The sequence below is a fragment of the Heterodontus francisci genome, chromosome 15 (genome assembly GCF_036365525.1).
Source record: "Heterodontus francisci isolate sHetFra1 chromosome 15, sHetFra1.hap1, whole genome shotgun sequence".
In the NCBI taxonomy this organism is placed as follows: Eukaryota; Metazoa; Chordata; class Chondrichthyes; order Heterodontiformes; family Heterodontidae; genus Heterodontus; species Heterodontus francisci.
Window position 1 is genome coordinate 34626134 of NC_090385.1, and position 24159 is coordinate 34650292.

The 24159-nt window shown below is 42.0% G+C and overlaps 1 protein-coding gene across 2 annotated transcripts; it reads left to right on the forward strand.

Annotated features, from left to right (window-relative positions):
* The first annotated feature begins 521 nt into the window (after positions 1-521).
* Positions 522-22628, forward strand: LOC137377588 (E3 ubiquitin-protein ligase MSL2-like). 2 transcript variants are annotated; one of them, XM_068047380.1, is made up of 2 exons: positions 522-751; positions 19354-22628. In XM_068047380.1, exons 1-2 carry the CDS (start codon positions 598-600, stop codon positions 20361-20363), a joined length of 1164 nt encoding a protein of 387 aa, XP_067903481.1. In that variant the 5' UTR covers positions 522-597; the 3' UTR covers positions 20364-22628. The 2 variants fall into 2 exon arrangements, 1 of the variants encoding a protein (XP_067903481.1); XR_010976444.1 differs by lacking the exon at positions 19354-22628 and adding an exon at positions 7872-8132 and having other exon boundaries at positions 665-751.
* The last annotated feature ends 1531 nt before the right edge of the window (positions 22629-24159 follow it).

Sequence of the window (24159 nt, forward strand, 5' to 3'; positions counted from 1 at the left end):
GACAAACAAATTTTTCTGCAGCACCTGTGGAAGAGCCTGTCACTCTAGAATTAACCTTTATAGCCACTCCAGGCGCTGCTCCACACACCACTGACCACTTCCAGGCGCTTAACCATTGTCTCTCGAGATAAGAAGGCCAAAAAAAAAAGAAAAAGTGCTTGGCTAAAACATGAGTCTTTGGGATCAATTTTTTAGGGAATTAAACAATTTGTTTTCATAATTTGATCGTGCTATCATTTAAAAGCAAATCATTAGTTCCTCCGTTACTTCCACACTCCCAAATGAGCCATGTGCTGTCGAGCCTACATTTGCTCCCCGCTGACAATCATTTGTTGAGGCTGGTAACATGTCAAAATGGCCGCCTTACCACTGAATGTCCCAAAGCGTTTGAACTGAGCGTCTGCCGCCGAGATCCTGATTGACATTGCAACTGACCAATCGGCGCCCGACCGCTGCCAGATTCCCATGCTCATTGGATGGTGCCCGCCCTGGACAAAGGGGCGGGGACTTGGTGGAAGCCGTGGCGGGAAGCTGACTCGCTGCTCCTCCCCCACCCATCAAAATCACCGTCCATTTTGTTTTCTCCACAGGACTGTAATGAATCCGGTCATCGCCACTGAGCTTTACATCGCTGCCTGCCGCTGTGCGATGCTGCTGTCGGCGAGTAACGGCGCCGAGTTGGAGCAGGTGCGGGCGGATCTGTGTCGGTTGCTGCCCTACCTGCGCCAGTCGCTTTCCTGCGTCGTGTGTGGTAAGCGGAGCGGCCGCGGGAAGTACAAGTCATCCCGGGTCTGAGGGGACGGAACATGCAGCAAGCGGCTATTAAGTAGCGAAAGTACCTGGTGTAAGCTAGTGAGTCAGTGGCTGTAGTGGATTAAGTCACTTTGCTCTGGTGCTTCTCAATTGGAAGCTGAGGGCGCTTGTTGGAGGCGAGTGAAACATCCGCACCCCACTATCTGGAGAATGGAATTATTTTTCAGATGTCACATACCATATTCATATTCAAGCACATACTCCATTTTGGCAAATGGTTACTTTACTGAGGAACACTGCATTGTTCGAAATACGACCTTATAGGATCATAGGAAATAGGAGAAGCAGTAGGCCATTCGGCCTGTTTAGCCATTCAAACAGATCATGGCTGATCATCGATCTCTCTGCCATTTTTCGCCACTACCCATATCCCTTGAAGTTGTTAGTAGAACATGCTCAAAAGATTGAGCTTCCACGCCCCTCTGGAGTAGAGAATTCCACAGATTCACCACCCTCACAGAGTAAAGAAATTCCTGCTCATCTGTTTTAAATTGCCTGCCCCACATTTTGAGGCCAGACTCACCAGCCAGAGGAAACATCCTATCCACGTCCACCCTGTACGAATTTTGTAAATTTCAATGAGATCACCTCTCATTCTTTGAAACTCTAGAGAATACAGGCCCAGTTTCTGCAATCTCTCCTCATTCCCACCATCCCAGGGATTAGTCTCGATGGCAAGTATATCCTTCATTAGATAAGGAGACCAAAATTACACAATATTCCAGTTGCAGTTTAGCCAATGCTTTATACAATTGAAGCAATACATCTTTACTCCTGTACTCAAACCCCCTTGCAATGAAGGCCAACATATCATTTGTCTTTTTAAATGCTTGCTGCACCAGCATATTAGCTTTTAGTGACTCATGAACAAGGACACCCAGACCTCTTTGGACACCAACACTTACCAAACTCTCACCATTTAAGAAATATTCTGCCTTTCTGTTTTTTTCTACCAAAGTGGTTCACTTCACACTTATTCGCATTATATTCCATCTGCCATGTTCCTGTCATTCACTTAGCCTAACCAAATCCCCTTGAAGCCTCCTTGCATCCTCCTCACAATTTACATTCCCTCCTAGTTATGAGTCATCCACAAATTTGGAAATATTACAGTTCCCCATATCCAAGTCATTTGTACAGATTGTAAACAGCTGTGGCCCAAGCACTGATCCTTGTGGAACCCCACTAGTAACAGCCTGCTGTCCTGAGAATGACCCATTTATTCCTGATCTCTGCTTTCTGTCTGTTAACCAATTCTCAATTGACTGCAGTATATTACTCCCAATCCCATGTGCTCTAATTTTGTTTACTTATCTGTGTGGGACCTTATCAAAAGCGTTCCAAAAATCCAACTACACCACATCCACTGGTTCTCCTTTACCTATGCTACAAGTGACATCCTCAAAAAACTCCCAACAGGTTTGTCAAACATGATTTCCCTTTCACAAATCCATGTTGACTGCCCAATCATATTATTTTCCAAGTGTTCAGTTATCTCATCCTTTATAGTAGACTCCAACATTTTCCCTACTACTGATGGTGAGATGTTAAACCAAAGTCCCACTTGCCTCTACAGGTGCATGTAAAAGATGGGTTTGTACCATTCAATGAAAGATAAAGTAGCTGCCATAGAAAATATTCAACCTGCAAACAACACCAACAAAAAAAACAAATTGGTCAACCAGCTTGTTTGCTGTTTGTGGGATGTTGATGTGCAGGGTCCTTTTTGTTCATAATTTTTAGTTCTTTTACAGTGACTGTGAAAAGAATGACTTAGTAGTTGCCTCAAGTGCAATTTTGTTTTTAACCTGTTCCAAGAATATAAAACTTATCAGTACCAAAACTTTACTGCAAATGATCTCAGCGCAGCAGGTTGCTGATTCAGAGTTGTGACAATGAAACAAACTGATCTTATGCTAGAACATCTAGTTCTAGCTAGATGTTAGACATGACTGACAAAATTTGTTTTAAATCTGTGCCAAGTTAGTTTCAGGAAAGGAAAAAGGATTTAGATTTCACAAATGAGCAAGCCAATTTGTTGTTCAGGGTCTATGTTTCCTTTGCCAAATGTTTTGAAATGGAGTGTGAAAACATCACTGAAACATTTTCTCCATCTTAAGTTTAATAAACTCTCTGTGAACTGAATGTAAATTTTGACTAAACTCTTGTCCCAAGCTGGATTTCACTTTGATGGCTTTGGAAATCATTGTATATGCCAGTTTTTTCAGGGTGCAAGATAAAATGCAGACATGTAATGCATCACTAATTAATGAAAATCAAATCCATGCCTTTTCCTTGAAACTGCTACATCAACAGCAACTTGTATTTATATAGCATCTATAATGTAGTAAAACATCTCAAGCTGCTTCACAGGAACGTTATAAAGCTATATTTGATGTTGAGCCAGAGGCGGTTGAACGAAAGCTTGGTCAAAGAGGTATGTTTTAAGGGGCATCTTAAAGGAGGATAACGAGGCAGTGTTAGGGAGCAAATTCCAGATCTTCGGACCTTGGCAGCTGAAGGCCCGGCCACCAGCGATGGAGCGATTAAAAACAGATGCTCAAGAGGCCTGAATTAGAGGAGTTCAGAAGGTTGTGGGGCTGGAGGAGAGATTATGAGGATCGGAAAGGTGGAGGCCATGGAGGGATTGAAAGCATAGATGAAGAATTTTAAAATGGAGACCTTGCTTAACCCAGTGCCAATATAGGTCAGCAAGCATGAGAAATGTGTGGACGGGACTGGTGCAGGTTAGGGCACAGGCAATGGGGATTTGGATGATTTCAAGTTTACAGAGGGTAGAACGTGGGAGGCTGGCCAGGAGTGGGTTGGAATAGTCAAATGTAGAGAAAGGTTTCAGCAACTGAGCTGAGGCAAGGACAAAGTGGAGGATGTTAGGGAGGTGGAAGTAGGCGGTCTTAGTGATGACATGGATATGTGGTCAGAAGCTTATGTCAAGATCAAATACAACACCAAAGTTGCAAACAGTCTTGTTCAGCCTCAGAGAGTTGCCAGGGAGAGGGATGGAGGCGGTATCTAGGGAACAGAGTTTGTTGCAGGGACGGAAAACAGTGGCTTTGGTCTTCCCACCATTTAATTGGAGGAAATTTCTGCTCATCAGTCGGAGAAGCAGTTTGACAATTTATAGAAAGTGGAGGGGTCGGGAGAGGTGGTGGTGAGGTCTAGCTGAATGTCAGCATGTGGAAACTGACACTGTTTTCGGATAATGTCGCGAGGGGCTGCATGTAGATGAGAAATAGATCCTTGGGGAACATCAGAGGTGATGGAGTGGGAAGAGAAGCAAGTGATACTCTGACAACGATTAAACAGATAAGAATGGAACCAGACGAGTGTAGTCCCACCCAGCTGGACGGCGGTGGAGAGTATTTGGAGGAGGATGGTGTATTAAAGGCTGCAAACAGGTTTTGAAGGATGAGGAAGGATAGTTTACTTTTGTTACCATCACATAGGGTGTTATTTGTTACAGTACTGTGGCAGGGGCGGAAACCTAATTGGAGGGATTCCACCATGGATTTCCGCGAAAGATGGGCATGGATTTGGGAGGCGACAACACGTTCAAGAACTTTGGAGAGGAAAGAGAGGTTGGAGATGGGGCAGTAGTTTGCTAGGCCGGAGGGGTCAAGGGTTGGCCTTTTGAGGGGAGGGGTGATGATGGCAGATTTGAAAGAGAGGGACAGTACCTGAGAACCTTGAACAAAATTAGCTAACGTGGGAGCCAGGAAGGGAAGTTGAGTGGTCAGCAGTTTAGTGCGAATAGGGTCAAGGGAGCAGGAGGTGGATCACACGGATGAAATGAGCTTGGGGAGAAAGGAGAGACTAGAGAATGATGCAAGTTCAAGGCTAGGGCAGGGAGACACCTTAGAGGATGTTTGGCCAGGTGGCTTATGGGAAAGAAGGAACATAGAAGAGACAACTAAATGGTTGGTCTCAATGTTAGTGACAAGTCCATGAGCTCTTTGCACTTGTTACTGGAGGGATTATTTACACAGTGCTCTCTGGTGGACTTTTATGGTGGAATTTGATTCATTTGTAATTACGTATTCAGTAAAATTTACATCAAAGAAGCTTTCAGCTTTTCCGGATATTATTAATACATCAGTTAATTAAAAGAAAAAGACTTGCTTTTCAGGATGTGCCAATTAAGTACTTTTTGAAGTGTAATGTAGGAAGCAATTTGCACACAGCAAACTCCCACAAACAGCAATCTGACAATAACCACATAGTCTCTTTTTTGTAATGCTGATTGAGGGATAAATATTGGTCAGGCAGCAATAACTCCCTCGCTCTTTAAAATAGTGTCATGGGACCTTATTACAAGGTATCAGCCTTGGCTCAGTGGTAGCATTCTCCTTTGAGTATAACAATTGTGGGCTCAAGTCCCATTTCAGAGACTTCATATAATTCAGGCTGACACTCCAATGCAGTATTGAAGAAGGTGACATCTTTCGGATGTGTTGTTAAACCGAACTTTCATCCTCCCTCTCAAGTAGACATAAAAGATCTCCTCGATTCAAAGAAGAGCTGAGCAGTTCTAGTATCATGGCCAATATTTATCCCTCAACCAACATCACTAAACAGATTATTGTTGGATCAACTGTTGGTCAGCCTCCTTCCTTTTGTTGTTGACAACGACACACTTCATGTAAGCACAAAATACTTGAAGGAGTATACGGAACAGAGTGCATTCATATACAACATAGGCGATCGAGCTGTACTGTACAAGAGAGTAGCTTTTAGTTTCTTTATTTTTTGACATCTCCAACTAACTCTTGCAAAACATGCTCCGTTATACATATTAGTTTGCTGACTTCAAAGGTACGTGTCACAGATAAGACCCCATTAATTATTTGTTCTTTGACCAGTTATAGTTATATGGGTCAGTTCTGTTATTACATTTTAATTCTCCCAACATACAAGAACATAAGAAATAGCAGGAGTAGACCATATAATTTACCTCAGTGCTGTTTCTGGGACCTTGCTTTGCACATATTGGCTGTCATGTTTCCCTGTGTTACAACGGGGACTACACTTCAAAAGTACTTCATTGGTTATAAAATGCTTTGAAACATCCTAAGGCTGTGAAAAGTGCTGTATGAAAGCACATTAATTCTGTGGTTTTAAAGGCTGTCTTCAGATTCCTGCTGAAAGATCCAGTCAGAATAATTGTGGGGAAAAATGTTATAGCAATAAAACCATGGCTAATTATTGCCTTCTAAAAGTTCTGAAAATGCAACAAAAACCCAGTGAGTAATAGACAAGATATAGACTTGACAGTGCTGTTTAGAGAACCTTACAACATAGAAAGAGGCTATTTTGCCCATCGTGCCTGTGGCGGTTCTTTGAAAGAGCTGTCCAATTTAGTTCAACATTGCAGGTTTTACCCCATAATCCTACAAGTTAGTTCTCTTCAAATACATGTCCAGTTGCCTTTTGAAAGTCAATATGGGATTGATTCTACAGTCCTTTCAGGTATGCACTCCAAGTTTTAACAAACCACTGTATGGGAAAAAAATCTCCAATTCTTTTGCCAGTTATTTTATATCTGTGACCTCTGGTTACTGACCCACTTGCCAGAGGAAAATGTTTCTCCTTACTTGCTCTATCAAAACCCCTCATACTCTGAATGCCTCTATTAAATCTCCCATTAACCTTCCCTGGTCAATAAACAATCCCAGCTTCTCAAATCTCTCCATATATCCTGAAGTTCCTCATCCTTGGTATCATCCTGGTAAACCTTCTCTGAACCCTCTCTAAAGCCTTGACAACCTTCCTAAAGAGTGGTGCCAGAATTGTACACAATACTTCAGCTGAGGCCTAACATGATTTATGAAGGTTTAGTATGAATTCCTTATTTTTGTACTGTGGCCCTATTTATCCCATACGCTTTCTCAAGTGCCTTCTTAACATGCCCTGCCGTCTTGAAGGGTTTATGAATATGCACCCCCAGGCCCCTCTGCTCTTGCATACCTTTCAGAATAGTACCATTTAGATTATACTGCCTCTCCATGTTCTTCCTCCAAAAGTGCATCACTTTCACACTGATCTGCATTTAATTCAATCAACCATGTTTCTGCCCATTTCACCAATCTATGTCCTCCTGAAGTCTGCTGCCATCCTCCCCCACTTACTACGTTGTCAAGTTTTGTATCATCTGCAAAGTTTGAAATTGTGCTTCCTATAATCAAGTCCGGCTTATTTACATTTGACAAGAAAAGCAATGGTCCTAATACTGACCCTTGGGAGACCCCACTGCATTTGTCTCTACAGTCAGAAAAACATCCATTCATCTCCAAACTCTTCCCACTATCCCATATCCAATTGCATCCCTAAGCAACTACTGTCCCTTTAATACTATGCGCTTCGATTTTCTGAGTAAGTCTCTTACGTGGTACTTTTTAACAAATACCTCTTGAAAGTCCATATATACAGCATTTGATATACTACCTTCATCAGCCCTCTGTTAGTTCACCACATTAGACAGACACAATTTGCCTTTCAACATGTTTGTGCTGATTGTCCCCTGTTAACCCATGCTTCTCTAAGTGAGAATTAATGTTGCCCTTGACAATGGTCTGTAGTAGTTTTCCCACCACTGTTGTTAGACTGATTGACCTGTAATTACCAGATTAATCTCTCTTAAATAGGGGTGTAACCTCCAGTCCTCTGGCACCACTCCCATATCTACAGAGGATTGATAGATTTTGGTCAGACCTTCTGTTATCGCCACCCTAGCTTTCCTCAGCAACCCAGATTACATCCCACATGGACCGGGTGACTGTTTCTTGGCTTATTATACATATACCAATCACTGGAAAAAATGCATGCTTAAGCCAATGCGTTAGGTATAACTATTTTAATGCATCATCCAGAATTTTCCTAACACCAATGACCTGCATCCTGGAATTATATATAGATATCTAGACACATCTCAAATTTAGAAATACAAATGTCATGAAATTAATGTATCAATGATTAAAGTATTCATATGGAATTGTATTTTAATTAAGGTACTAACTTGTTGAAAATAAATGCCCTCTCAGGTGAATGTAAAAGATCCCATGGCACTACTTGAAGAGCTGAGGACTTCTGCTGTCCTGGCCAATATTTATCCTTCAACCAACATCCCAAAAAGCAGATTATGTGGTCATGCATCTCATTGTTGTTTATGGGACCTTGTTTGTGCAATGTGGCTGCTGTGTTTTCCTACATTATAACAGTTGGGTCATCCTGAGTTTTGAAAGGTGCTATATGAATGCAAGTCCTTTTCTTTTTCATTAAACACATAACCTGCCAAAATGGAGACAGTTTGTCATCTCATACAATTTTTGTTTAAATACTAGCTTGTACTTGTAAACATGCCCCAGGACATTACTGCAGGAGTTGCTCAGGATAATGCCCTAGGCCTAACCATCTCCAGCTGCTTCATCAAATCCCTGCAACATAAGGTCATAAGTGGGAATGTTTGCTAATGATTGCACAGTGCTCAGTACTATTCGCAACTCCTCAGATACTGAAGCCGTCCATGCCCTCATGCAAGACCTGGACAACATTCAGACTTGGGCTGACAATTAGCAAGTAACGTGTGCCACACAAGTGCCAGTCAATCACTATCTCCAACAAAGAAAATCCAACCATCTCCTCTTGATGTTCGATGACATTAGCATCAACATGCTGGGGTTCACCGTTGACCAGAAACTTAACTGGACCAGTCATAAATACTGTGGCTGCAAGAATAGATCAGAGGCTGGGAATTCTGTGACGAGTATCTCATCTAATTCCCCAAAACCTGTCCACCATCTACAAGGCACAGGTCAGGGATGTGATGGAATACTGTCAACTTGCCTGGATGAGTGCAGCTGCAACAACACTCAAGAAACTCAACAAAGCAGCCCACTTGTTCGGCACCCCATCCACCACTTAAACATTCACTCCCTCCACCACCAGCGCGCAGTGACAGCGGTGTATACCATCTACAAGATGTATTCACCAAGGCTCCTTCAACAGGACCTTCCAAATGCGCAACCTCTGTCACCTAGAAGGACAAGGGCAGCAGAAACATCGGAACGCCACCATCTGCAAATTCCCCTCCAAGTAACACAACATCCTGACTTGGAACTATATTGCTGCTCTTACACTGTCGCTGGGTCAAAATCCTGGTACTCCCTCCCTAACAGCACTGTGGGTTTGCCTGCACAACATAGACGGTAGCAGTTCAAGAAAGCATCACCTTCCCAAGGGCAATTAGGAATGGGCAATAAATGCTGGACTTGCCATTGACGCTCACAACCCACAAATGACTAAATGAAAAAGTATATTGAATCTAACTTATAGATGAAGAAATTGAAGCACAGACTATATTTCAAATTAGATGCATGAAAGGCATGCAAAGTGTATGCACATTTTGATTTTAAATTCCTTCCATTATATTGGTAGGGCTTTTTCGCAAAAAAAGCCACTATGTATTACCAGGCTTTTAAACGTTTCTGGAACACTGTAAAGTTGTTTGGTAAAATAGTAGCACTTGCCTCTGTTGTTATCAATGATGAACAAAAAGTGCTTTGTAACATAAATAACATAATAGAAGTTTAGCTGGACCAATCACATAAATGCTGTTGCTACAAGAACAAGCCGGAGGCCGGGTATTCTGCAGCACTTCATGACTCCCAGACCTTTCAATTAAATACAAGGCACATGTCAGGAATGTGATGGAATACTCTCCACTTGCCTGGATGAGTGTAGCTCCAATATGATTCAAGAAGCTCAACACCATTCAGGACAAAGCAGCCAGCTTGACTGGCACCCCATCCACTATCCCCAAACATTCACTCCCTCCACCACCGCACATCGTGGCTGCAGTGTGTACTATCTACAAGATGTATTGCGGCCACTTGCTAAGACTTCTTCAACAGCACTTCCCAAACTCACAACCTCTACCACCGAGAAGGACAAGCACAGCAAATGCATGGGGACACCACCATCTTCAAGTTCCCCTCCAAGTCATACACCATCCTGACTTGAAAATATATTGCCATTCCTTCACTGTCACTGGGTCAAAATCCTAGAACTACCAGCACTGTGGGTGTACCTATACCATATGGACTAAAGCAGGTCAAGAAGGCAGCTCACCACCACCTTCTCAAGGGCAATTAGGAATGGGCAATAAATGCTGGCCTTGCCAGTGATGCCCACATTCCATGCATAAATAAAGTGGGAATGACAGTCTGGGCAAAGAAGCAATGAAGTCACCATTGTGCTTTCTGCTTGCTGTTACTCTTGCATTCAGATTGCCCTTTATATCTCTTTGATCTTCTGCATGGTCTCTCAACATCCAGGATGCATTCCTTAACCTGAGGCAACCATCTTGCAGCCCTTCTGTATTTCATCCACGTTCTTATTCCTTGAATGTGCCTAGCCTTCTGCATATGGGCATTTTCCAATTGGAAGCCACTGGATAGCAAATGGTAGCCAAAGAACCTAGAAAGCATATGATAACTAGTTTTTTTTTTTACCATGTGATGCATTACGTTTGAGCCCCATCCTCTGGTCCATATGTGTACTTTCGAGCTTGGAATACTGGATCATGAGAGCAAGGCAGCTGATGTTTTTCCCTATGTAGCATAGGTTACTAAGGCTTTGCATTGATGTCAGGAATGTAGTTACAGCCCCCATAGCTGTTCTAACTTTGTTACACAAACTTTCCCCAACCTGCAAAGAGTTCATCATTCAATTGTGAGTGCACAGCAGTATCCTTGTTCATGAAAGGTACCTGAAAAGTCAAATATTTTGTTGAGCTAATCCTTATCTGGGATTTGAATGATAAGCAAGCTTGTTAAACCCATTTGAACATCAGGTTTCTTGCATTTAAGAGTACAAACTCCATTCTTTTAGGAAACTCATCATCTGTTTTGATGTTCCATGTTTTCCATTTGCATAGATTAAGAAACAGCCATACTTTTTGCCAAAAATTGTATCTGAACTTTATTTGTTTTGCTACATCAGCTTGCATCTCAGCTTTAAAGCAAATGTCATTTTGTTGTTTAGGGCTTTTAGTGTTTATATTAACAGCAGCTACCATTTATATAGCACCTTTAACATGGTAAAATGTCTCAAGGTACTTCACAGGAGCTATTATCAAACAAAATTTGACACCGAGCCACACAAGGAGATGCATAAACATATAATTGGCAAATGAAGTTCAGCATGGATAAGTGTGAGGTATTATATTTTGGTGATAAAAATAAGGAGATCACATCTTAGGAATAAGAATTCAAATGGGTTGAGGTGCAAAGTGATCTGGAAGTATAGGGACAAACCACTGAAAACTGTGACACAGATTCTTCTTCTTTGGCCTCCTTATCTCGAGAGACAATGGGTAAGCGCCTGGAGGTGGTCAGTGGTGTGTGGAGCAGCGCCTGGAGTGGCTATAAAGGCCAATTCTAGAGTGACAGGCTCTTCCACAGGTGCTGCAGAAAAATTTGTTTGTCGGGGCTGTTACACAGTTGGCTCTCCTCTTGCGCTTCTGTCTTTTTTCCTGCCAACTGCTAACTCTCTTCGACTCGCCACACTTTAGCCCCGCCTTTATGGCTGCCTGCCAGCTCTGGCGAACGCTGGCAACTGACTCCCACGACTTGTGATCAATGTCACAGGACTTCATGTCGCATTTGCAGACGCTTTTAAAGCGGAGACATGGACGGCCGGTGGGTCTGATATCAGTGGCGAGCTCACTGTACAATGTGTCTTTGGGGATCCTGCCATCTTCCATGCGGCTCACATGGCCAAGCCATCTCAAGCGCCGCTGACTCAGTAGTGTGTATAAGCTGGGGATGTTGGCCGCCTCGAGGACTTCTGTGTTGGAGATACGGTCCTGCCACCTGATGCCAAGTATTCTCCGGAGGCAGCGAAGATGTAATGATTTGAGACGTCGCTCTTGGCTGACATACGTTGTCCAGGCCTCGCTGCCTGCACAGATGAATAAGGCAATAAGAAAAGCAAGCCAAGCACAAGGGTTTATTTCTAGAGCGATAGAATTGAATAATAGAGAAGTTATGCTAAACTTGTATCAAATCTTGGTCAGACCACACTTGAGTAGTGTGTGCAGTTCTGGTCACCATATAAAAAGGATATAGAGGCACTAGAGAGGGTGCAAGATAGATTTACAGGGATGATACTAGAACTGGGAGGATATATTTATCAGGAAAGACTGAACAGGTGGACTTCAAATGATCTGATAGAGGGCTTTAAATTTATGAAAGGTTTACATAGAGTAGACACAGAGTATGTTTCCACTTGTGGACAAGAGCAAAACTGGTGATGATCAATATAAGATAGTAACTCATAAATCCAGTAGGGAATTCAGAAGAAACTTCTTTACGTGGCAAGTGATGAGACTGCAACCCGGTAGCACAGGGAGTAATTTAAGCGAATAGTCTACTTGCATTTAAGGGGAACTAGATAAGCATATGAGGGAGAGGGGTCTAGAGGGTTTTGCTGATAGGTGAGAAAGGATGGAAAGAGGCTCCATTGGAATATAAATGCTAGCATGAACTAGTTGGGTGAAATGGCCTGTTTTTGTGCTGTATAGTCTATGTCATTCTATGTAATATTAGGACAGGTGACCAAAACCTTAGTTAAAGAGGTAGGTTTTAAGGAGAGGGGAGATTTAGACAGTAAATACAAAAGTTTCGGGCCTAGGCAGCTGAAGGCACAGCCACCTATGATGGAGTGCAGAAAATCAGGGATGCACAAGTGTACGGAATGGGAGAAGCACATAGATCTCTGAGGGTTGTGGGCTGGAGCACGTTACAGAGATATGGACAGGTAATGCCATTTAGGGATTTGAAGACAAGGCTAAGAATTTTAGATTAGATTAGATTAGAGATACAGCACTGAAACAGGCCCTTCGGCCCACCGAGTCTGTGCCGACCATCAACCACCCATTTATACTAATCCTACACTAATCCCATATTCCTACCAAACATCCCCATCTGTCCCTATATTTCCCTACCACCTACCTATACTAGTGACAATTTATAATGGCCAATTTACCTACCAACAGGAATTGCCAGACCATGAGCCATTGTAGGTCAACGAGCATAGGGTTGATAGTTGAACAGGACTTGATGCAAGTTAGGATATAAGCAACAGAGTTTTGGATGAATTCAGGTATGCAAGGTGGGAGGCCGGTCAGGAGAGCATTGGAATAGTCCTGGCACAGATGAGGGTTTCAGTTGCAAAACAAATTCACCAGTATATAGCTATTACTCATTTTAATTCTAAACCAAAAATTAAACATTAATAAACAGGTAGTACATCATGTTACTGCATTAATTCCTTGTTGGTTAGAAACCACAAGGGAAATTAGAGCTCGTTCCACTTGTGCTGTGTCCATGTCATGGACCACTGTGGAATAGGAGTTTCTCAATACCATTCTGCTTTCACTAATCATTTTGGTCTTGGACTTGATGAGTGCTTTCAGTTGTTGTGCTGGCTTTGACATTTTGATTTTAGAACTTTTCATTTATAGATTTTTGATGATTTGACATAATTCATTATTATGTTAAGTGAGGAAGACTGTCAGGTCACAAACCGTATGTTTTGTCACTTTTGGCTTCTATTTCTGGTGCATTTCAATTTTGTGCATCAGGATATCTCTGATCTCTCTACTGATTTCAAAGAAAATTGAGGAATACTCCTTTGCTTCTCATGGTACTAAACTGAATATACTAATTTAATTTTTGTTTGGTGTTGGCAGGAAGAAAGCATTAGAATAATATAGGCTTGAAAACTGAGTGTAGGAAAATGAAAGGAATAAATCATAGCTGGTATTTTTTCCAAAGCAGCAGAGGGAGCTGGGGTCAGAAGTGGGGGGTGCGGGGGGGTTGCCCGCTTTGGTGGTTGGCAGGATCCAGGGTCGCATTTTATGAGCGGCAGTCAATTATGTGGCTGCTGACAGGCTTTCTGTCCAATTAAGGACAGTGGCCCGCCCCCAAGAGCTGCCAACCCAATAAGAGGGCTGGCAGCTGAGAAGTGCCACCGGGAGCAGTGGCCACTGCTGGGGCTGCACCTGGATGATGAGAACGCAACGATGGATGTGCACCCTCAATCGGGCTGGCCCTGGAGAGGGGATGAATCGCTGAGGGCAAACTTCGGCAGTGCCACAGGAGTTGCCATTGCCGCCAGGGGACCCCTTCGTAGGCGAAGGAGAGACCCCCGCCCACGAATCCCACTGGGAGATCCCTGGCGGTCTCCCCACATGGCAGAGGACCACCCTGCCGCTGATGAAATGCCAGCAGAGACGGGAAGAGGGCTCTCAACTGGCCACTTATGTAGCTCAAATTGTCTCCGGGCTGGCAAGCCATCAACCATCTTTCCTGCTGCTGGCAAAATGGCATAGTGTTAGGAAGGCATTGGGCATGCCACCTGGCACCTTCCCATGCCATTTTGCCAGCCTTCTCACCTCTGACCCCATCCTCAAAGGACCTGGAAAATCCCAGTCCATGAGCTTAATTGAAATGGTTATCTTTATCTGTTTACCAGAATTAGTCACCACTCTAGCCAAGTACTATTGACTCAACAGTGTAGAAAATTGCTGAGGTATGTCCTATGTGTAAGAAGCAGAAAAACTTAAACTGGACAATTTTCACACTCATTGACACCTAATCACCAATGCTCAGGTCAGATTCTGCCAGAACTGCTTGGCTTCATTCATGGATGCAAGAGCCAAAGTAGAAGTAACTGTACTCAATATCTAGACAACATTCGATTGAATGTGGCACCAAAGAGCCATAGCAAAATTGAGACTAATGGGGGTCAAAACGAAACCATGCGATGGCTGCAGCTCCAGGATGTCACTGCTAGAGTTCCTCAGAGCATTATTCTTGCCTGACTATCTTCAGCTGCTTCATCAATGACCTTTCCTTCATCATGATGTCAAGCATGGTGCTCCACTGATTTTGCACCTTCCATTAACAACTCCTCTGACAATGGAGTCGCCTATTGCCAATCGACATCAAGATATGCGGCAGGTGGTGAGGGAACCAACAAGAGGGGAAAACATACTTGACCTCGTCCTCACCAATCTGCCTGCTGCAGATGCATCTGTTCATGACAGTATTGGTAGGAGTGACCATGGCACAGTTGTTGTGGAGACGAAGTCCTGCCTTCACATTGAGGATACCCTCCTTGGTGTTGTGTGGCACTACCACAGTGCTAAATGGGATAGATTTCGAACAGATCTAGCATTGCAAAACTGGGCACCCATGAGGCACTGTGGGCCATCAGCAGCAGCAGAATTGTACTCAACCACAATCTGTAACCTCATGGCCCAGCATATCCCCCACTTTACCATTAGCATCAAGCCAGGAGACCAACCCTAATTCAATGAAGAGTGCAGGAGGGCATGCCAGGAGCAGTACCAGGCATACCTCAAAATGAGGTGTCAACCTGGTGAAGCTACAACACGGGACTATCTGCGTGCCAAACTGTGTAAGCAGCATGCAATGGACAGAGCTAAGTGATCCCATAACCAACGGATCAGATCTAAGCTCTGGAGTCCTGCCACATCCAACCGTGAATGGAGGTAGGCAATTAAACAACTAACTGCAGGAGGTGGCTCCACAAATATCCCCATCCTCAATGATGGGGGAGCCCAGCACATCAGTGCAAAAAGTCAGGCTGAAACATTTGCAACAATCTTCAGCCAGAAGTGCCAAGTTGATGATCCATCTCTGCCTCCTCCTGAAGTCCCCAGCATCACAGATGCAAGACTTCAGCCAATTCGATTCACTCCGCGTGATATCAAGAAATGACTGAAGGCACTGGATACTGCAACAGCTATGGGCCCTGACAATATTCTGGCAATAGTACTGAAGACCTGTGCTCCAGAACTTGCCGTGCCCCTAGCCAAGCTGTTCCAGTACAGCTACAACACTGGCATCTACCCTGCAATGTGGAAAATTGCCCAGGTATGTCCTGTACACAAAAAGCCGGACAAGTCCAACCCGGCCACTTACCACCCCATCAGCCTACTGTCAATCATCAGTAAAGTGATGGAAGGTGTCGTCAACAGTGCCATCAAGCGGCACTTGATTAGCAATAATCTGCTCAGTGACGCTCAGCTTGGGTTCCGCCAGGGCCACTCAGCTCCTGACCTCATTACAGCCTTGGTTCAAACATGGACAAAAGAGCTGAACTCGTGAGGTGAGAGTGATTGCCCTTGACACCAAGGCAGCATTTGACCGAGTATGGCATCCAGGAGCCCTAGGAAAACTGAGGTCAATGGGAATCAGGGGGAAAACCCTCCGCTGGTTGCAGTCATACCTAGCACAAAGGAAGATGGTTGTGGTTTAAAAACAAGAAATGCTGGAACCACTCAGCAGGTCTGGCAGCATCTGTGGAAAGGGAAACAGAGTTAACGTTTCGGGTCAGTGACCCTTCTTCGGAACTAGCAAATATTAGAAATGTTAGAGGTTATAAGCTTGCTTACTTTGAAATTTTCATGACTTACTGAGGACTGAAGTCAACTTAGTCATTCTCTGACTCCTTTCTCACACATCCATATCCTGCCTCACAGGATAGTTGTTGATGAGGAAGGCCATTTGGCTGCTCGGAATTCATCCATCCCGATAGTTCCAATTTTATTTTATTATTTCATGAGATGTGGGCATCACTGGCAAAGCCAGTATTTATTGTCCGCCCTTAGTTGCCCTTCAGAAAGGGTGGTGAGCCCTGCCTTGAACAGCTGCAGTGTATCTGGTATGGGTACTCCCACAGTACTTTTAAGAAGGGAGGTCCAGGATTTTGACCCAGCTACAGTGCAGGAATGGTGATATAATGCCAAGTCAGGATGGTGTGTGGCTTGGAGGGGAAGTTGCAGGTCATGGTCTTCCCATGCATCTGCTGCCCTTGTCCTTTGAGGTGGTAGAGGTTGCAGGTTTGGAAGATGCTGTCATAGGAACCTTGGTGAGTTGCTGCAGTGCATCCTGTGTATAATACATAGTGCTGCCACTGTGCATCGGTAGTGGAGGGAGTGAATGTTTACGTTGGTTGATGTGTCGATCAAGTGGACTGCTTTGTCCTTGATGATGTCGAACTTCTTGAGTGTTATTGGAGCTGCACTCATCCAGGCAAGTGAAGAGTATTCCATCACATTCCTGACTTGTGCCTTGTGGGCAGTCTTTGGGAGTTTGAATTCCCAGTCTCTGACCTCCTCTTGTAGCCACAGTATTTATATGGCTGGTCCAGTTCAGTTTCTGGTCAATGGTAACCCCCCCCCCCCCAGGATGTTGATAGTGGGGGTTTCAGCAATGATTATACTGTTGAATGTCATGGGGAGATGGTTAGATTCTCTCTTGTTGGAGATGTTCATTGACTGGCACTTGTGTGGCACGAATGTTACTTGCCACTTGCCTGAATGTTGTCCAACTCTCAGACACGGACTGCTTCAGTATCTGAACCACAACCATCTTCCTTTGTGCTCGGTTTGACTCCAACCAGTGGAGAGTGTTCTCCCTGATTCCCATTGACCTCAATTTTGCCAGGGCTCCTTGATGCCACACTCAGCCAAATGCTGCCTTGATGTCAAGGGCAGACACTCTCACCTCCCCTCTTGAATTCAACTATTTTGTCCATTTTCGGATCAAGATTGTAATGAGGTCAGAAGCTGAGAGGCGCTGGCGGAACCCAAACTGAGCAGTAACTTCCGCGTGATAGCAATGTCGCCAACACCTTCCATCACTTTCCTGATGATCAAGAGGAGGCTGTTGGGGTGGTAATTGGCCGCATTGGATTTGTCCTACTTTTTGTGCATAGGACATACTTGAGCAATTTTCCACATTGTTGGATAGATGCCAGTGTTGTAGCTGTACTGGAACAGGTTGGCTAGGAGCACAGCTAGTTCTGGACTACAAGTCTTCAGTACTATTGCTGGGATGTTGTCAGGGCTCATAGCCTGTGCATGTGGAATAAATTGAATTGGCGGAAGACTGGCATCTGTGATGCTGGGGACCTCAGGAAGAGGCCAAGGTGAATCATCCGCTGAACACTTCTGGCTGAAGATGGTGGCAAATGCTTCAGGCTTGCCCTTTGCACTGGTGTACTGGGCTCCTCCATCATTTCAGCATTCAGTTGATTTTTAAATAATTGCAAGGTTTTTGCCTCCACTAATATGTGTAAGTTTATTCCACACTTGTGTGCAAAGAGAAATGTCCTGATACTGATCATAAAATTACCTTATACTAGTTTGAACATGTGACCCCCTAGTTCTACACCTCTAGTTTCATTTAAAGTCATATTCCTGGATAACCTTACTATACTGGAACAATTCTTTATACCTGTATAAGGTCACTTCTCAGATGCCTCCTTTCTATGCCAAAAAGCCAAAGTCATATCTAGTCCTCCCACATAACTCAGTGCATTGGAGCTGGGCATCATTCTGTCGGCTCTTTTGTGCACTGCCTCTTATATTTGAACGTTTGCCTTGTTTCTTGGCAACCAGAATTGGATGCAGTATTCAAGATGTGGTCTGACCTGTGCAAAATGCAGTTTGATCATTACCTCTTTTGATTTATATGCTATTACAGTGAAGAATTCTATAAGCTTTGTTGAATGCATTGGTTGAGCGTTGAGACTACTGAGACCCCTAGATTTCTTTTCACTTTATCCATGGATGTTTCAATGCCATTCATGGAGTATGCATGTGATCTATTTTTCCTTCCTATACGTAGCACTTCACACTTCTCTCAGCATTAAATTTCAGCTGCCCAAATTATGCCCACTTAACATATTTCTTCCAACTCATTTTGTAATTTTTGAGCTGCTGTTTCCAATGTCACTGCCCCTCTAGCTGGTATCATTTGCCAATTTGACCACTTTGCATTGAGTTACTGAATCCAGGTTGTTAATAGAAACAGCACCGAGTTTTGAATTGGCTCAGGATCCTCCCATCTGATGATGTGGTATAATTTCTCCAGCCAATATTAATTTTCTACCTTTCAGTCAGTTTCTTATCCATTGCAGGGTTTTTGCTGAATCCCTACAGCTTTGAGTTTAGTGGATATTCGTGTGGAACTTCAAAAGCGTTTTATAAGTTGAGGTATACTACATCATATGGTTTAACATAGTCCACTTGGGTTGTCACTTCCTGAAAGCAATCAAGGAGGTTTGTCAGGAAGGATCTTCCTCTTCCAGATACATGCTGACTACTGTTAACTTGATTATTGTTGTATAGATGATCCTAAAATTTACTCCTTTGAATCCCTTATTTTGTGACGGGATAACTAAAACTGCATGCTATTTTTGCCTCACAGTTGATCTATATCTCTTATGGAAGGCTTTAAGCTACAGTCAGTTAAATATCTGAATTGCTTTAATGACTGCCTCATAGTGACTAATTATTTGTCCAATAGAGGGCTGCTATTTGTGGCCCCATTTTGTGTAATACATAGTTTTTGTTTTGGCAATCATGTTGAAATGGCTTCAAAATATATTTATATCCATATCTGAAGACGCCTTTCTTTGGTTTAGGTAACCTACTGAAAAGTCCAGTTGGTCCAAAAACGTCAGTCTGCCAACATTTTGTATGCAAAAGATGTACAGGGCAGAAAATGCAAATGAAGCCTTCCTGCAGTTGGTGCAAAGACCATGGAACATTTGTGGAAAATGAGCAACTTCATATTCTTTTAACTTGTTATAAGAAACTTTGTGACTATTTAGCCAGCTGTGCCATAATGGAGAATATTTCAGAAAAATACACCTTACCAGTTAACCTGAATATTTTGTTAGAAGAGGGCATGATGTTGGTGCAGAATGAAATGGAATCCAATGTGTTGTGTTGCACAGAAAAAGCTATGAAAATAATAAGTAAATTGACTCCACTCCAGGTGGTACAAGTACAGGTGGTGCAAAAATCTGTTGTCTCCAATCAACCAACTGATCTTGCTGATGCCAATATAAAAGACAGGAAGAAAGCTGTTAGTGTCTTTACTAGAAAGATTTGCAAACCAAGCATGTCACAGGCAAATCATGATGGATGTAATGTGGAAGATACTGAGGATGAAAGTATACTTCAAGCATCCGCTGAGCAGATTTCTACATCATACATACCCCCATCCGACAAAAGTTCATTTAACTTAAAGAAACCTACTGATAACAGACACAGTAGTGTCACTGAAAAGTTGAAGAATATGGTGAAAAATTACAATGCTAAGTACAAAACTGTCAAGAGGTTAGGCAATCAAGAATGTGCTAGTACAGTCAAATCCGTGTGCAAAAAGCCAAGAGGGAAACCTGGGTGTAAATGTGGCCGTGCAGCATGTGCCCCCAGTGTTCTCACTTGCAGGGGGCAGCGATGCCCTTGTTATGCAAATCGTAGGTCTTGTCTAGACTGTATCTGCTGTGGGTGTAACAATTCCTACATGGAAAATGGTACAAAGAAATTAGAGTCCTTTGCTGTTCCAGAGATAGCTCATAAGCAGAGCAGATTACTGAAGAGTGTTGGTAGTTCAATTCCAATAGCTCATGCAAAACAAATGTAATTTTGTTTTAATGGACATGGCACTAATAAGTGTAATACAGTTGTGCAAGTCTTGAAATATTTTAATTTGGTTTCAAAAAAGACAGCCAAAATTTTGAATATATCTGCACAGCAAACAATTTTATATTGCAATTTCCATTTGGTTAAGTGATATATTGTCATCTTGGTATGAAAGAATTTCTACTACCCTTTTCTAGGAACTGGTATACATTCCTTACCCTTTCTCCCACTCCAGAGCAGCCTTGCTGATTGTTTAAAATAAGGATGTACTGGAAGGAAGCAAAATTGCATCCCTGACAAGTAGAAGTATAGTTGTCTGCTTTTGCTGAACTTCCCAGAAATGAAGCTTCATACAATATAGAGAAGGGGGAAACTAAGGAAGAACAGAGGTAAACGGGAAGTATGGGGAAATCAAATAGAAAGATACAGTGACAGAGATGGGATAATGATGCAGGAAAACACAACAAAAGTAACTTGTACAAAGAAGCCTAAAGAATTTTTATTCTATATTAAAATGGAACAGTGCAAAATATGGTAATTTTGAGATACTATCATCCTGTTACTTTGGAAGTATGACTCACTTGTCATACTTAAGTTAACCAAGTTGGTGAAATCATTTTCTTTTACTAGACAGAACTTGTCCTGGTATCAATGTTTCTACTTTAAGAATGCAAAAACTGCCCAAAAAAAGTTTTAAAAATGAAAGGGAAGTTCATAATTGTTTTGTTTTTCACAAGTATTTGCTATAATCCTCCTGAAACTATATTGTGATGTGCTATTGGTCATTTACATATGAGTATCCCATCTTTGGAGTATGCTGTACTGTTGTGAAAATTATGGTTTGCTGTTGCGTCAAAGAGGATTCTCATCTTTAGATATCCTTTTAAAATCAACTAGCAAAAAGTAAATTAATTTTAGAATCCCTTTTGATTTGTATTTTCCAAAGGATATTGTTAGGTAATATTTTCTCTTTACTTGGAGTGTGCAGTTTGGAACAGCTATAGAAATTTCAGGTTTTAAAGTAATCCAGCTGTGTTTTGTTTATTTAAAAAAAACCTTCTCAGAGAACAGTGATATAGGGGGTGAAGAGGGATGTAAGGAATTTCAAGGCTGATGCATATATATTATTTTGAAATTAAAATGATGCCAGTATACTGGGGTAAACTTTAAGATCTTAAGACCAAATTAGTGTGGTATGACTGCTTAAGCCAAAATCATTCATTACGACTGACTATAGTGAAACCCATTAAAGTAAATAGTCTGATGGCTCTGATATAACAGGAGAGCTGGTAAAGGACCCATGACTTGGTATCATGCCACACAAATCTAGATCACTTAGATATTCCAGGTTTCTTAAAAACTTACACACTGTTGCATGCACGTTCATTTCTAGAGTTTGCAGTGAGACCGCTGCTATAAGTGTTTATAATTTTTAAAGTTGTAAACATAAAACAGAAAAGCTCTGGTTTTAATCATTCATAGTCCCCAGACTCTCAATTAGTATATCTCCTAAGCCAGTAATTTCCAAAAGTATTTTTTAAAAGATTTGAATTTCTATTTTGTTATTTTTTTATATAAGCAATGAATGCTGATACTGACACTTGCTTTTTCTGCCTCTGTCAATTTTTGTTTTGTTGGGGGAGGTTAATTTTTATAATTATCAACACTTGGAGTTATTGAACCTCATCATGAAGGAATTGAACTGATAGAGGTGCCACCATTAATACAGTGAGTGCTTCAGCCACTGTCACTTAAAATTTGTAGATCAGTTCATCATCTTGACACATTAGTTTTGATAATTCCTTTAAGCCAATTTCTTCCAATAATTTTTTTCAATTTTAAATGCACATTGAAATGAAGTCAGCAAGGATGGGTGAAAGAATGGTGAAGCTGAAAGGTGTTCTTTGCAACTTTTTAGATTTTTGAAAGGGTGCTGATGAGATTTCCTCCATGGATTTATTTGATGCAATATAAGTTGTTGAATTTTATTGGACAGCAATAAAACATCCATTTTTGTGCATTGAAGACTTTGGACTGCCTCTCTTTCTCATCCTCGCTTTCACAGGAAAGTATAAAGCAGGAAGCTTAAATATAGTGCTTGAATGAAAATTCAATTCATGCTGATTAGAGACTGTTTGCTAACTATCCTTATGCAGTTGAGTTGTTAGTGTATAGTAGACAAGCAGTATTGTTTAACTGTAAGATATTAATATACTTTAATAAGCTCAGTGTGAGATGTTCTTCTCTTCTTGGAGCATAAAGTCGCTAACCTTCTAATTCTTTTTATTTGTAGACCAATAAAACAGGTTACATTTTGAACAGTTTCTTATTTGTAATGATTGTAATACCTCAGAGGTGGGATGGGCAGGGGGAGCTTATGGCTTTGCTAAACTGTTAAGTAATTGATGGAACAGGTTCTCATTTCTTTTTAAAACATATATAAATTTTGAAAATAATGCATTCTGTTGCTTTTCAGAATTCCCCCTAGTGGGGAAAAGATGCTAAAGCTACATGCATACTTAAAAAAAAAGATTTAAAAAAAATAAATGAGCAGCTTTGGCAACTGCTTGTAACAAAACATGTTTGCAGCTCCCCCAACTGCTCAGTTCCCATTTCCCTATTAATTCACTTGCTAAAGGCAGCATGGAAGTGAACCATGCTGATTGGATGATCCCTGGATTGATTCCTGGTTAGTGCTGAGTTTTCTGTTCTCAACAAGATGATTTGAATGCTACAATTGTCCCCTTGGAAGCGAAGTCGGGAAGGTTGAAACAGCGATCTCAGCCTGTGCTGAGTTGATCTGAAAATTGTGTCACAAAAATTAATAAGGAGGCAATACCTTCATGAGGGAAAGGGAAAATTGGCTGGAGAGAAAAATTAATTAAAATTCACCACCAGGTGACCAACTCTTCCCAAAATTACTTTCCCAGTCTCTTGTAATGCCATAATATAAAATGAAATTGTGGCACAATCATCATAATTCCATGTCTCATGCACACAAGAAGTGCAATGATACAAAAATTATGGACAAAATCTGAAGTTATAAAAACTGACTTTGTCTTTTAACAAAGGACCTTTCTTTTAAAAAGTGAACAATGTGCTGAAAATGGCCACCGAAGGGTAAGGACTTGGCCTTTGTATATTCAAACTGTCTATCTGACAGGGACAAAGGAAAATCTTCAAAGCTAAAAGGTGTCAATTGCACCCATCCTACACCTATCGTAACATATTCCAGAATCAAATGGGTTCTTCTGAAACAAAGTGGGTGTGGAGTAGCCATGTCCTGGGTCATGGTGCGATCACCATAGGGGAGAGACCAAAGCGTCTCCTACCCAGAGGTGAGATGTAACACACTTTACCTTAAAAAGCAGCCTAGAGAGAGAGAGACATCCAGAAGCTTGTTTCCAGAAAACCAGAAGGCACGTGCCCTGCTGTAGAATTCTAAATGTACACTTTATACAGCACTACATATCCCCTTTTTTACTAAAGACATTTTCAATTAAAGTATTCTAAACAACAAACATATATATATATATATACATCAGATTATTTCTTAGTCTTCAACTTGTCTGTTTTCTGTAAGTACAGAAATAGTCTTTGAGATAGGAAGGTCTCTTAGGTCTGGGAGTAGATTTACAAATTTGAGGTTGTGAATCTGATTGGCTTGATGTGGCGGATGATTAACATCACTCATTGGAAAAGGAAATGTATCCTCATAACCACTAGCCTCAAAATATCCTGGTCTGTTCCTGATCAAATGTCTCGCATTCCACTTGATGTTGTCATCCAACAGATAA